The sequence below is a fragment of the Elephas maximus genome, chromosome X (genome assembly GCF_024166365.1).
Source record: "Elephas maximus indicus isolate mEleMax1 chromosome X, mEleMax1 primary haplotype, whole genome shotgun sequence".
Taxonomy (NCBI): Eukaryota; Metazoa; Chordata; class Mammalia; order Proboscidea; family Elephantidae; genus Elephas; species Elephas maximus.
Window position 1 is genome coordinate 6,685,516 of NC_064846.1, and position 12,661 is coordinate 6,698,176.

Genomic DNA, 12,661 nt, shown 5'->3' on the forward strand with positions numbered 1-12,661 from the left:
TAGGCTCAAATACACATTAGTGGGGATTTTCACATTGGCTTCCCTTAGTCCCGTCTAGCTAAGAATGTGGAAACCCTGTTGGCCTAGTGGTTTAAGTGATAGGGCTGCTAAACAAAAGGATGGCAGTTCAAATCCACCAGTCGCTCCATGGAAACTATGGGGCAGTTCTACTCTGTCCTGTAGGGTAGCCATGAGTCAGAATGGACTTGAAGGCAACAGGACTGGTTTGGTTGGTTTTAGGTAAGCATGTAGGAATGCCCGTGGGTCTGAGTTTGTGTACAGTAGACCTTGTGAAAACCATCTGACACACAGCAAACAAGATCATTGCACATGCACCCTGCAATCATGGGAATGGCGGAGAAGGACTCGGGGAGGGGTGGACGAACTTCCGGGGCAGGGAGAACGGGGCTGGCAAGTTGGCGCATTGTACACTGAACCTCACATCAGGTCAGTGAAAGAGGAAGTCCCAAAGGAGACCCAGAGTGGACGTGGGAGGGGAGAAATGTGGGCGGAAAGCCCAGTCACAACTCCTCCTGAAGGAAGGGGCTGCAGCTTTAGAGACAGAGCCAAGGCGGCCACTGAGAGGAAGTGTTTGGGGCAGGGGATGTGGAAGGGGCAGTCAGACACAGGTACTCCTTAAATGGGTGGGCCTTGGGCCACAGGAACAGTATCCTTGGGGAAGAAATGGTAATGATCAGACAACCTGCTGCCATCTGCAGTGGGACGAGTCTTGGAGCTGAGGCGACTCAACGGGAGACTCCAAGTACAACACACACTGTGGGTATCCAGTCATGGAGCCTACGGTGCTTTGGGAGCAACCCGCTGCGCTCAGGCTGGTGCTGCATGGGGACATTTTGACAGAGTGGCAATAAAACAGGACTTTTTCCTGAGTGGTGCCAGCCAACTGGCAAGGGCAGCTGGAAGGGGGAACCCACAACAGGAAAGAGGGGTACAGGGCACGTGGTGGAGAATAGGCCAACTAGCCGCTAGCAACTGCCATCTTCTGGGAGCTACAGAGACACCAGGGAACCCTGCAACCCAGGTATACTTGGAGGTGCCAAGCTAGGACTAACCAAGGGCTGGCCTTCTCAGCCTCCCCTGTTTTGAAGGTGGGGTGGAGATGGGTTCGTGCTTTCTTTACTCATCTAGGGTCTGGCCCCACGAAAACAATGTGCCTGTCAGTAGGTGGGGGGCTTTTCTGGGAACTTGAACTCAGTCTTTCCACACTTTCAGAAAAGAAGAAATTGGTCCCTGCCACCCGGCCCCTCCCCCACTTGGCCAGGGCTGCCTGTCCCTGAGTGCCCATGAGCCTGCTTTGTGACATCACAGGACAATGACCTCAGCAGCCAGTTACCTCACCACGGAGACTCTAGAACAGTGTGGGCACTATTTACTGGGCATCCCCGGTCTGACCAAAGGCATTGGTGACTGGATCCGACAGTGGTACGGTCTTGGGTACGAAGTGCTCCTGATGCTAGCTTAGTTCCATGGCGGCTCAGGGTTGTAGAAAGAGATACAAAGTCAACCTGGCCCCATCTGTTGGTGACAAGCCAGAAGGAGGGGTCCCGTCGAATCCTGTCCCTGAGCCAAAGCTGGCTTCCGGGGAGATTTTGGACGAGCATGGTGGCCGAGACACGAGCGAAGACGCAGGCTCCCCGGACAAGCTGGAACCAGAGGGCCCAACACCAGGCGCAGCTGTCCGGGTAGAAGAGAGTGACGCTCTCCAGCTCGCCTTCCCAAGGAAGCTGTGGATGATCGTGGAGAACGACGCGTTCAAGTCCGTGCGCTGGAGCGACAGCGGGAACACGGTGATCATCGAGAAGGACCTCTTCCAGAGGGAAGTCCTTCGCCGCAGAGGTGCAGAGAGAATTTTTGAAACGGACAGCTTGAAGGCTTTCAATCGACAGCTTAACCTCCACGGCTTCATCAAAATCCGCCCCAGCAAGGCTCTGGGGAAGACGAAAGTGATGGTAAAGTAGAAGCACCTGTGTCCCATATTGGTCCTCGACCATCTTTGTAGTATGCCGGGGTGGGGGACAGACCGAAAGGGTTTATGTTCCAGGATGAGGTTTTTCACACGAGACATTATTTACTGAGAGTCCAGAATGTCCGCTTTGAACCTATAGGTGTTGACGTTAAACTGCAGCTCCCTTAGAGGTGCCCTGTAGTGCTACCACCAACTCCAAGAGGCCAGGTCCTGTGGGATCACACAGTCACGGGTCCATCTGTGAATGTATTTCCCTTTAGAGAGCCCCTGATTTAGGGTATGGGAAAACTACACAGCCATTTTAGAAAACACATATTCTGCAGAGCACAAGGAGACCAGGATTTCGGGGCAGGGGGTGGGGATGACTCTGGGGCCCCAGGATGCCCGACACGTCCCTTGTGTTTCAGGTCTACCGCAACTGCAACTTTAAGAGGGACCAGCCTCTGCTCCTCCAAAACATCAAGAGACGACGCCAAGCCGAGGGCAGCGCTCAGCCAGCCAAGGCGCCCACCCTGCCTGCCCCCGCGGCCCCGCCTCCCAAGAGGAAGAAGCTGGCAGCGACCAGACACTCGGCTCGAATCCAGCAGAAGAACGCCATTAAGGAAAGCAAGGGGGCGTCCCCGAAGAACCCTCCCGACGTCCTGGGGCCCAGCCCCACCCCGTCCGTCAGGTCCTCTAGTATCTCGTCGGTGAGCAGTGTGGCCGAGGCCTCCATGGAGCAGCCTCCCCTCGCCCAGTGCAGCGTGCCCAGCTGGGAGAGCACCTCTCACCGTGACATGTTCGAGCCCCAGGTCAGCGCCGGGATGGTGGGGGAGGGGGAGCCGCTCACCGAGCCTGGGGGCTACTCTGATGCGTCCTCAGTCATGACCCTGTACAATGCCTGCTACTCCATCCTGCTGGCAGGCCTGTCGGTCATGGCTCCCGAGGAACCCTCCGACCCCCAGGGGGACAGCCCCTCGGACTACCACTGTTCCATCTGCGAACAGTTCAGGGATGAGCAGGCACCGTAGGCCCCCAGGCCCTGGTCAGGAGAGCCATTTTCTAACCAGGAACCTATTTTCGGCTTTCCTAAGGGTAAATAAATGATCTAATGAGAACTGCCAGTCTGTGTTGTCTCTAGCCCTCCACACTAAAGGCGTCTCATCGGTGGAAGCAGGAGGCTGACAGTCATCTCCAGCTGGGCCCTGGACCCCGCTGCTGACCGTTTCCTTTCCAGCGGCAGCATCTTCACACTTAGCACAGGGTTCTGCAGGGAGTGGGGAGGGCCAGTTTGAAGCTCTGGTCACTGAGCTCCGCCTGCTGAGCAGGTGACAAGCCAGACTTGCTGCTGCCTCACAAGGGTGTCAGCTGACACCATTGATGTCCTGGAAGTGGCAGTCTTTGGATCATGGGTCCCCTGAGTTTCTGGCCTGCAGCTGAGTGTCCCTAGCTCCAAAGAGGGCCCCTGAAACCAGGGCCACCCCATCTGCCAAGGGTCACACTAGCACGTCATTGTGGCTCAGGAGAGCTGGGTTGTTCCAGCCAAGGCTAGGAGCAAACAGCCTCTCACCCTCATAGACAATGACCGCTAGAAAGTGTGCTCGGAAATGGTAAAACAAATCCCACTACAGACTTCTCACTGTGCAAAGGCAAGCTCTAGGAGCGCTGTTTGGGATCGTCTCTAGGGACGGGAAGGAGCTGTGCAAACGTGTGTGCTGTGTGTGCTTCACTAAGCAAATCCACTGTCCAACCGAGCACGGGGAGATGGCAGAGGACGTAGCCGCTGCGTCAGTTCAGACGTTCTCTTCATTGGGGAGGAGGTCACAACGGCTGCCCAGGCGCAGGTGACATTCAGGCCCCACCCCAGCCTTTCACGAGCTCCCCCGGATGCTGCTCCACAGTCTTCCAGTTTCACCAGAGGGAAGAGAGAGGAGGGGGACAAGGGGGCCCCCAGATGCTAAACAGTCTTCTCCATGTATTTATTTGCATGATGCAGACATCAGTGTACCCAAATAGTGGCCCTGCCCAGACGTTTCCTGGTAGAGGACAAAGTCCTTGAGACATTGTCCAGGAGCACAAAGAGACACCTCCCCTGGAGAGCCCCACCCTCCCCACCACCCATCTGAGCGCGGCAGTCAGTCACAGGAAAGCACAGAGCAGGGCCTGCTCTCTGGTGCAGAGGCGACTGGGATTTCAAGAGGTTCAAGTATCCGAGTCACAGTGGTGAAGGCATTAGGCTTGCTCCTCGGTCCTGTCCCTCTCGGGGGTCCTGCCTCATCACCCCTCCTGCCCCGAGGGGATCAGATGCTCTGGGATGTCCACCTGGAAGACATCCTTGCCTCCTTTCCCGGGTACGGGCTGCAGCAGCCAGCGTGGGTTAGAGAGCGCCGTCAGGTACTTGTCCTTCAAATCGGTGAGCAGGGCTCGGGTTTCCAGCTGTACAGCCTCCTCCGGAGCTAGGTCTTTGGGGAACTGCACGGTTTCTCCCAAGTCAACGAGCCCTGCACACGGACAAGAGAAACACGACTGTTTCTGCCTTCCAGGTCCGAGCCTGCATGTGCGACAAACTCATTCAAAGTGACAATCACTGAGGACTGAGATGACAGCACCCCAAGGAACTCGGCGACCTGAGCCCCCCTTAGGGAGCGTCTGGACATGCCAGATGCTGCTCAGTGTGTGCCAGGGAAGGCCGAGGGAGGGCTCGAAGCTGGGAGGATGAGGGCCTGTCCTCAAGGATCCCACAAGGACTGTGCGGGGCCTGGCCAGATTCTCAGGGCAGCAGTCGGCAGGGGCCCTGGTCGCTGGGGACTCACAGGAAAGCCGATGCCTCCACAGGCCACCATCTCTCAGGTGCTGACAGTGTGGACAACTTCAGCCCCCGCGAAGTGAGGCGATTTGCCCAAGATGCTGCTGGCTGGGGGTGGAGCGGGCCTGGGACCCTAGGCCGGCAGTCGGACGCTGGGGGATCCAACCTGCCCTAAGAGCCATAATGCTTCCAGTGGTCTCTGCCAGGGACACGCACACACAAACATGCGCACACATGACAACACCTGTGGAAACGGACCTGTCCTAGCCTCTCAGATCACCGTGGGGAGCTGTGGCCCCGAGCAGGGCAAGGGCTGACCCGAGGGCACCGACCGTCGCAGACAAGGCCCCAGCTGGCCCCCGGGTCAGCCCCCGACCCAGTGCACGCTGCCTGCCCCTGCCCTCTGCATGTAGCTGCTCCCAGCCCCTCAGGACCCCACTCAGCAGTAAAGAGAAGGTGGAGCCTCCAGCAGCTGGGCCTGGTGTCACTTGCCTGCAATCACCCCTCGGCCGAATCGCTCCCCCTCCTGGATCAGGGCCTGGACCTGGGCCGGCGTCATTCCCAGCCTGTTCAGCAGCAGCTCCCGCCAGGTGTCGTCTTCCCAGTCCCTGTGGGCGATGTGTATGGCCAGGGTCCGGTTGCAGTGGCCGCTCAGCAGGGGACGCCAGCGCGTCTCCAGGGTCTTGACTCGATTCAAGACCAAGCCGGCATAGGGCTGCCGGAAGGAGAGGCAGGCGAACTTCATCTCCGCGAGCTTTCTGCTCCTCCTCTTAGTGTGGCTAGGGACAGAGGACGCACCGTGCGTGGACCAGAGTCACCCACCAGGCCTCTAAGCCACAGCCTGTGGGCCTGACGGCCCCGGCGTGCCCCGAAACTGCACTGTCTTTGACTGGGGAGGAGAAAGCCTTTGCTCCTTCCCTATGCACACTGGGACACTGCGTCCCCACCATGGTGGGACACATGGGAGCGTGTGGATCCAGTGACTGGTGCTCATCTGAGTTAAAGCCAGGACAGCGTGCAGTGGGTGCAGCCCAGAGGTCACCTGAGGGTACACAGGAAGGCCTGGGCCTGGGGGGGAAGGGGGACTCCAGCCCTCAGCCCTCTCTCATGCACTTGTGGGGATGCTGCAGGGCTCCCTCCCGCCCCATTACCCAGGGGGCACTGCAGGCCCCACCTGCCTGGCTCCTCCCCTGGGCTGCTCAACATTCACCCTTGGCCCTGGGACACCCTGCCACCCCCACCTCACAAAACCCCGTGGGGTTCTCCTCCTGACCCCTTGAAGCAACATTCCCTCAGTTCTTTCCCCCACCATTTCTGTCCCCTGGCAGCAGCCGGCCCTGCCCCACCCTGAGCTGTAGGGACCCCAACGCCATCAGGGACAAGCCATCCAGAGCAGGAAAGACTGGCATTAACAAGCATATGTCTTCTACCTCTGGGCCCAGAGGCTGCGTGACCACAGAGAATGGAGTTTAAAGCCCCACAGGAGCCCACAGGGTCCGAGCTACCTTCACTCCCTCCCTGAAGCAGGAAACGAGGTGCCCCTGGTCACAGGGACCCGACTTCACGCAGCCTCCCCTGGAGACTTTCTGTGTCGTCTGATGGGATCTCTCCAGCAGGACTCCCTGAGCAGCCCGCCCTTCCGCTCTCCTGGGGAGGCAGTTATGACACCCTGAGACGGTGACCTCTCCTGGAGTTAGGCGGCTGGGATACCCCCAGAGCGTCCCACACGGCCTGGGTTCTCCATCTCTCTGGTCCTTGGCTCCCTCAGGTGCACACCTCTTGTGCCATGGGTCCCCGCCTCAGGGATGGCTGTGAGGAGCCGGGGACTCCTCCAGGGATGGTGCTCAGTTGGTGCGTGGGCACTGGCAGGACCTGACACTCGCTCGCCCGACTCTTGTCCCCCTCTGGAGACTGTCCTCCTCGGGGCTCCTGTGACACCAACTGCCCTACCGCCTCCTTCTTCCACCCTGGCCTCAGTCTCCTTCAGAAGACCTCTTCCTCTGCTCGCTCCTGAGGCCTGTCTCTAAGACGCCCTCCACAGCCCTTCCTCCCTCTACACTGGGCTCAGCTTCCTTGGACAACCCTGAGCACCAACCTTCTGCTTGACTTTGCCAACCTTGCTGGAGCTACAGAGCTTTGGAATACTTGCCCCAGGAGGGTAGATGCAGGCATTTGAGGCCCAAGGAGCCAAGAGGCCGAGAAACGAGAAAACAGAAGCTAAAGAGACAGGGAACACAAGTAGCTGAGCTGCCTCAGTCTCAAAAGGTATGGCCGTGACCTTGGGGGGTTTCAAAGGGTGGAGCCATGGCCACTGGTGTTTCTAAGGGTGGAGTCGCCACTCAGATGGACTACAGGAATTGTGCACCTAAACCCAAGGGAATAGAGTTGCCGTCCCAGTGGGCCTAGAAGGCAGAGTTAAAAGCCCAGGGCCGAGGGGCCTCCACTCAGAATTCGGAGAGTGTGGCTAGTACTTAGAGTCTGGAGGGCAGGGGTATTGTATAAAATTGTCTCAGAGAACAGTGGATTATTTTCCAAGCTTTGAGAGCTAATGTAATGTTTTCTGCTGACTTGCTTGCTGCCTGTTAATGCCTTCTTCTCCTGCCAGTTCCTCCCATTTGTAATGGAAATGTCTAACTTGTGTCTGTTTTGCCATTGTACCCTTGGAAGCAGATAACTTGTGTTTTAGATTTCACAGGTGAAGAAGAATTTTTGGATTTGGAATTAAGGCTTCTGCTATGATATGACGGGAAGAATATGTTTTGCATGTTGCAAGGATGTGATTTCGGGGGGGGGGCAAAGGGTGGAATGTTATGGAGTGAATTGTGTCCCCCCAAAAATGTGTGTGTCAACTTGGTTAGGCCATGACTCCAAGCATTGTGTGGTTGTCCTCCATTTTGTGATTGTAATTTTATGTTAAGAGGATTAGGGTGCAATGGTAACATCACCCTCACTCCGGTCACTTCCCTGATCCAAGGTAGAGGCAGTGACCCAGGGGTGTGGCTTCCACCACTTTTCATCTCCCAAGAGATAAAAAGGAACGGGAAGCAACAGAGAGTTGGGGACCTCATACCACCAAGAAAGCAGCACTGTGAGCAGAGCGTGTCCTTTGGACCTGGGGTCCCTGCGCCTGAGAAGCTCCTCGAACAGGGGAGGACTGATGACAAGGGCCCATCTCCAGAGCTGACAGAGAGAGCCTTCCCGTGGAGCTGATGCCCTGAATTTGGACTTGTAACCTACTAGACTATGAAAAAATAAATTTCTCTATGTGAAAGCGACGTACTTCTGGTACTCCTGTCACGGCAGCACTAGATGACTAAGACAAGGTTCCCCTGCCATGGTTTTCACTGGATTTGGGTTATTTGCGAGGGCGGTCGGCTGCTCCCACGTGGAAGGCCGTTGCTATTTCTTGTATCAGGGCCTATACCTAGCCTGAAGGTCGCCTGGTTCCTTGGCTGACGGACCCTTGTCACCAACTGCACAGGATCCCAAGGACAACGCCCGAGAGAACGGATGGGATCCAGTCCCCTCCTGCCTTGTGCGCACAGAGTACCTGTTTTGTGGCTGAGGAGCGATGTTCCTGCACGTGTTTCAGCTCCTTCACCTGTAGAAGGACAAGGATGATGAGAAACAGCCACAGTACAAGGCAGCAATGTTGGGGAAGGGTGGTGTCATGGATTGAATTGTTTCCCCCCAAAATATGTGTCAACTGGGTTATGCTATGACCGCCAGTATTGTGTGGTTGTCCCCCATTTTGTGATTGATGTAATTTTCCTGTGTTGTAAATCCTAATCTGCACCCCTGGTTAATGAAGTAAGATTAGGCTATGTTAAAGAGTATTAGGGCGGGATAGATGTCACATCCCTGACCCAATGTAAAGGGTGTTTGCCTAGGGTGTGGCCTGCATCACGTTTTACCTGACAAGAGGCAAAAGAGAGAATGCATCAGGGAAACATGGGGGACCTCATACCACAAAGAAAGCAGTGCCGGGAGCAGAGGGCGTCCTTTGGACCTGGGGTTCCCCCTCAGAGAAACTCCTAGTCCAGGGGAAGACTGAGGACAAGGACCTTCCTCCAGAGAAAGCCTTCCCCTGGAGCTGGTGTTTCTAACCTCCTAGGCTGTGAGAGAATAAATTTCTGTTTGTTAAGGCCATCCGCTCGTGGCATTTCTCTCGAAGCAGCACTAGATGACGGTGACGGGGGCGGGGGCAGAAAGGTGTCGGCAGGGGTGGAGGTTAGAAGAAGTCTGAAGGCTGGGGCCAGGCGGTCAGGCTGATGGGAAACACAGCCTCCACCTCCCTCAGGGCATGGTCCCTCCTCCTGGCTGGGGGAGCGTACCCTGGAGGCATAGTCAGCAGCACAGACATCCTTTCCTCTGAGTGGGCCCCCCCTACCCGGAAGAGACGAGAGAAATGACCCGTGACCCCCACTGTCACAGGGACAGGAAGCAGGACCTCGGCTGCCCGGCAAGTGTTTCCACCCCTCGGCCCCCAGGTACCATCCCGCGGAGGGTGGAGCTGACAGCAGGGTCCAGGGCTGTCACTGGGGGGCGGGTCTCAGGCCTTCAGGTCCCAGGCTTGCGAGGGGGACGGGGGGAGGTCCCGCGCCAGGAAGAACGGCGCCCACAGTATTTGGTCCCCAGGGTCAAGGGCGCCCGCGCGGGCCCGCGCTTCGCGGCCTCAGGGGACAGATCGTGGAGAGAGACCGAGTTAAGGCACCACTGACGCCCCGCCTTCCAGGGGACAAGGGCCAACCGGAAGCCACGCACGCACTTACGCGGTCACGTAATGACGAAAGCACGCACACACGCTCAGTCTCCCTGGAAGGTATCGTCAGCGTGGTCAGGAAGCGCTGCTGAGGCCGAGGCTGGCGTGGGTGGGCCAGAGGAGGGCGGTCGGAAGGAGTTGGGGAGGAGTACACGGAGCTGGGGGCGTGGCGAAGACGAAAAGGGGCGTGGCGAAGGCGTTGGGGGCGCGGCTTGGGAAGTGGAGGGGCGGGACTGGGGAGGTGGAGGGGCGGGGCTGAGTTGGCGGAGGGGCGGGGCGGGCTAAGGTGGCGGAGGGGCGTGGCTCCGGCATTAGGGGGCGGGGCTGTGGGGATAATGAGCTGTTGGGCGGGTATGGGGATGCGGAAGGGTGTAGTTCTGGGAGGAGAAGGCTCGGAGACTTGGGGACCCCCTGTGGGGAAGACGACGGGGCGGGACTGCGGGGATATCGGGGCGGAGTCTGGACGGAGCTGAGAGAGGAGGAGCAGGGCCTGAGATGTGGATCTAGCTTCGTGGAGTGTGTGGAGGCGAAGGGGCCCAGGTGGAGCGCGGGTTTTTGGGGAGCCGGAGCTATGTGTAGGGCACTGCGGAGCTTTGGAGTGAAGGATGGGCGGGACTGCGGGAGCAGTGGGCGGGGCCTGAGCCATGGGGGCGTGGCCGCGGAGGAAGAATTCTTGGGCGTGGCTCCGAGCAGAGTGGGGCGTGGCTATTGGTAGATTAACTTCGTTGTGTGGCTCTCGGATCAGCTAGGGGGCGGGGTTAGGAGAGAAGGGGGCGGGGTTACGAGGGAACGGGGGCGGGGCTTCTCTGGGGTAGGCGGTGCACCTAGACAGGCAGAAATGCAAATAGAGTAAGATGGAGGACTAGGGCGGTGCTGTGGGGAGGTGTTAGTGGATGTTGAGCTGAGGGGCGGGGCTGCAGGGAGGAGGCGTTCCTACGCTCTGCGGGGCGGGGTCACAGGAAGTGGGGTTACGGGGCTGGGCTGGGGGCCGACCTAGGCGGAAATGCGAGAGGCGGAGTCGGATGGAGCTGTGGGGCGGGGCTGGGGGCGGAGAGTGGCAGGCTGTGCGGAGGTGGGGCTTCGGGCGGTGCTTGTGACAGGCTGTGGGGTGGAGTTGCGGAAGGTTTAAGGCGAGGGGCGGGGCTGAATAAAGCCAAGGCGGGAAGGGGCTGTGGTGGAGAGGATCTGTGGGGCAGAATATCTGTGTGGCGGAATATCTGTGCGGAGGGTTGCGGGAGCATTGGGTCGGCTGTTTGGGTCGGGACTCTAAGAGCAGTGGCGCGGGGCTGCAGGAGAAGCAGGGCGTGGCTGTGAGGAGAGGAGCTCTGAGGTAGCCGCGGGGCTGAGGCAGGAGCAGGACGGAGCTGTGCGGCAGGTATGCGGGAGGGGCGGGGCGCGGCTGTTGCGGTTGAGCCCTAACGTTCCTTCCGGGCGGGGCTGTAGGACGTGAATAAGGGAGCCACCAGGCAGCGCGGCCATGAGGAGGAGGAGGAGTTGTGATGTTTCTGCGGGGCAGGGGTGCTGGACGAGTGGGGCGCGGCTGTGGGGAGGAGGAGCTGTGGCACGGATGTCTGCTGAGGGAGAGCAGGGGCCGCGGTCCAGGAGGAGCTAAGGTGTTGCGGTGGGGCGGGGCTGTGGATGGCGGGGCTGCGGGCGGGGCTGTGGGCGGGGCCGCGGGGGCGGGGCTGCGGGATTGCGCTTTGGGGAGGGGCTGTGGGCGGGACCTCAGGGCGGGGCTGTAGGATGGGTCTGTGGGCGGGGCTTCAGGGAGGTACCCTGTCTAGGAGGAGCTCTGGTGTTGCTGTGGGGCGGGGCTGTGGGCGTGGCCGTGGGGCGGGTCTGCTGGTAGGTGCCTGGGGGAGGGACTGAGGGCGGGGCTGTGGCCGAGGTGTGGTGGGTCTGTGGGCGGGGCTGAGGGACGGTGCTTCGGGGAGGGGCTGTGGGCGGGGTTTTGGGGCGGGATTCCGCGAAGGCGCTGAGGGGTGTGGCTGCGAGAGGAGCAGGGCAGGATGATAGGACCAAGCTGTACTGCAGGAGTCTGTGCTCTGGTGGTTCTTTCAGGGTCAGAAGCCCAGACAGGTGGTACCCTTTTAGCCCTTACGATCTGAGCGTGCAGCTCGTGCTTGCACTCCAGGCAAAAGCCCAACGGACAGCCCCCGGGGTCCTCAGCGACCTAGCCCAGCCGCCCTTGTGGACCTAGAGGGCATCGAGGCAGGGAGAGGGATGCGAACTGGCCTGGGGTCTGGGGACCTCTAGGCTGGTCCTTCATCACAGGGCCGAGTCCCCCGGGGCCGGCTTCCTTCCTGGAAGTCACTGTCGGTGGGGTCCCCAGGAGCGTCTGCATCAAGGAGGAAAACCCGCTCTCTTTGGGTGTCCTGATGCCCCTCAGACCCGACAGGACCAGAACATTCCAACTGCCCCATCAGACCTGCTCTCCCTCCTCTGCATGTCGCTAGGGCTGCCCGGACCACTCCAGGCGCCCTGCTTTGCTCCTGCCCTCTAACCAAGCGGTCTGTCCTGGCCTCTGAGATACCTGGTGAAAACACGTGCTTCTGTCCTGCATCCCCACAGCCCCCTCCTAACGTCAGGCCTCAGCATGTTCTTACAGGTCAGGAGCTCCTACCTGGCCTGTGGCCTCCTGTCTGTCCTCCCTCAGAGCAGGCCTCCTCCCTCCTCCAGTTCAGTTCGTAAAGTCAAATCTGTCCTCACCAGTCCCCTTTTGAAACCTTGGCAAGACTTCTGTTTGAGGCCCAAACCCCTGGTAGTGTTGTTTTTTTTTTTTTTGGTAGGGGGAGGGGATGGAGGGATCCTTACAGTCTTCCCCGAGTCCCTGCTTGGCCCTGCTGTTCACAGCCTGGGTGGCTGCCTCCTCCTCCCCAGCAAACTCCAGTCCTCCTTCAAGGCCTGACTGTGGCAGCACACTCTGTGCCCCACCCCCCAAAGCATCAGGCCCTTTTGCCTCCGAGCTCTCCTAGCATGTTGTTCCTTTCTCGGTTAGCGTCCATCATCATGCAGGCCTGGAGTAGTTCTCTAAGGGCCTGTGGCTGGGGGTCACTGAGCCCCTCGAGGGTGAGGACTGTGTCTCGCTCAGTACTCTTTAAGTCGGGTGCCGGGGATAGAGTCGTTG

The 12,661-nt window shown here is 59.1% G+C and overlaps 3 protein-coding genes across 45 annotated transcripts in view; 2 read left to right on the plus strand and 1 right to left on the minus strand.

Moving 5' to 3' along the window:
* The first annotated feature begins 416 nt into the window (after positions 1-416).
* LOC126069508 (heat shock transcription factor, X-linked member 3-like) lies at positions 417-2,997 on the plus strand. Its single transcript, XM_049872959.1, has 2 exons — positions 417-1,970; positions 2,395-2,997. Exons 1-2 carry the CDS (start codon positions 1,488-1,490, stop codon positions 2,995-2,997), a joined length of 1,086 nt encoding a protein of 361 aa, XP_049728916.1. The 5' UTR covers positions 417-1,487.
* LOC126069575 (protein EOLA1-like) overlaps positions 2,826-12,661 on the minus strand; it is a 117,963-nt gene continuing 108,127 nt past the window's right edge. For 7 of the 27 annotated variants that reach the window (XM_049873082.1, XM_049873078.1, XM_049873075.1 and 4 more), the window contains 2 exons: positions 5,265-5,551; positions 2,826-4,467 (listed from right to left, as the gene is read on the minus strand). In XM_049873082.1, the coding sequence (XP_049729039.1) occupies positions 4,244-4,467; positions 5,265-5,517 (477 nt within the window). In that variant the 5' untranslated portion in view covers positions 5,518-5,551 and the 3' untranslated portion in view covers positions 2,826-4,243. The other 20 variants (XM_049873092.1, XM_049873085.1, XM_049873081.1 and 17 more) reach the window with 10 other exon arrangements.
* The window catches only part of LOC126069572 (heat shock transcription factor, X-linked member 3-like), a 187,885-nt gene continuing 184,397 nt past the window's right edge, over positions 9,174-12,661 (plus strand). For 12 of the 17 annotated variants that reach the window (XR_007515972.1, XM_049873065.1, XM_049873059.1 and 9 more), the window contains exon 1: positions 10,706-10,909. The gene's annotated coding sequence lies outside the window, so the exon portion shown is untranslated. Of the gene's footprint in view, positions 9,263-9,565; positions 9,595-9,983; positions 10,075-10,705; positions 10,910-12,661 lie in introns of those variants that run through there. The other 5 variants (XM_049873055.1, XM_049873063.1, XM_049873051.1 and 2 more) reach the window with 4 other exon arrangements.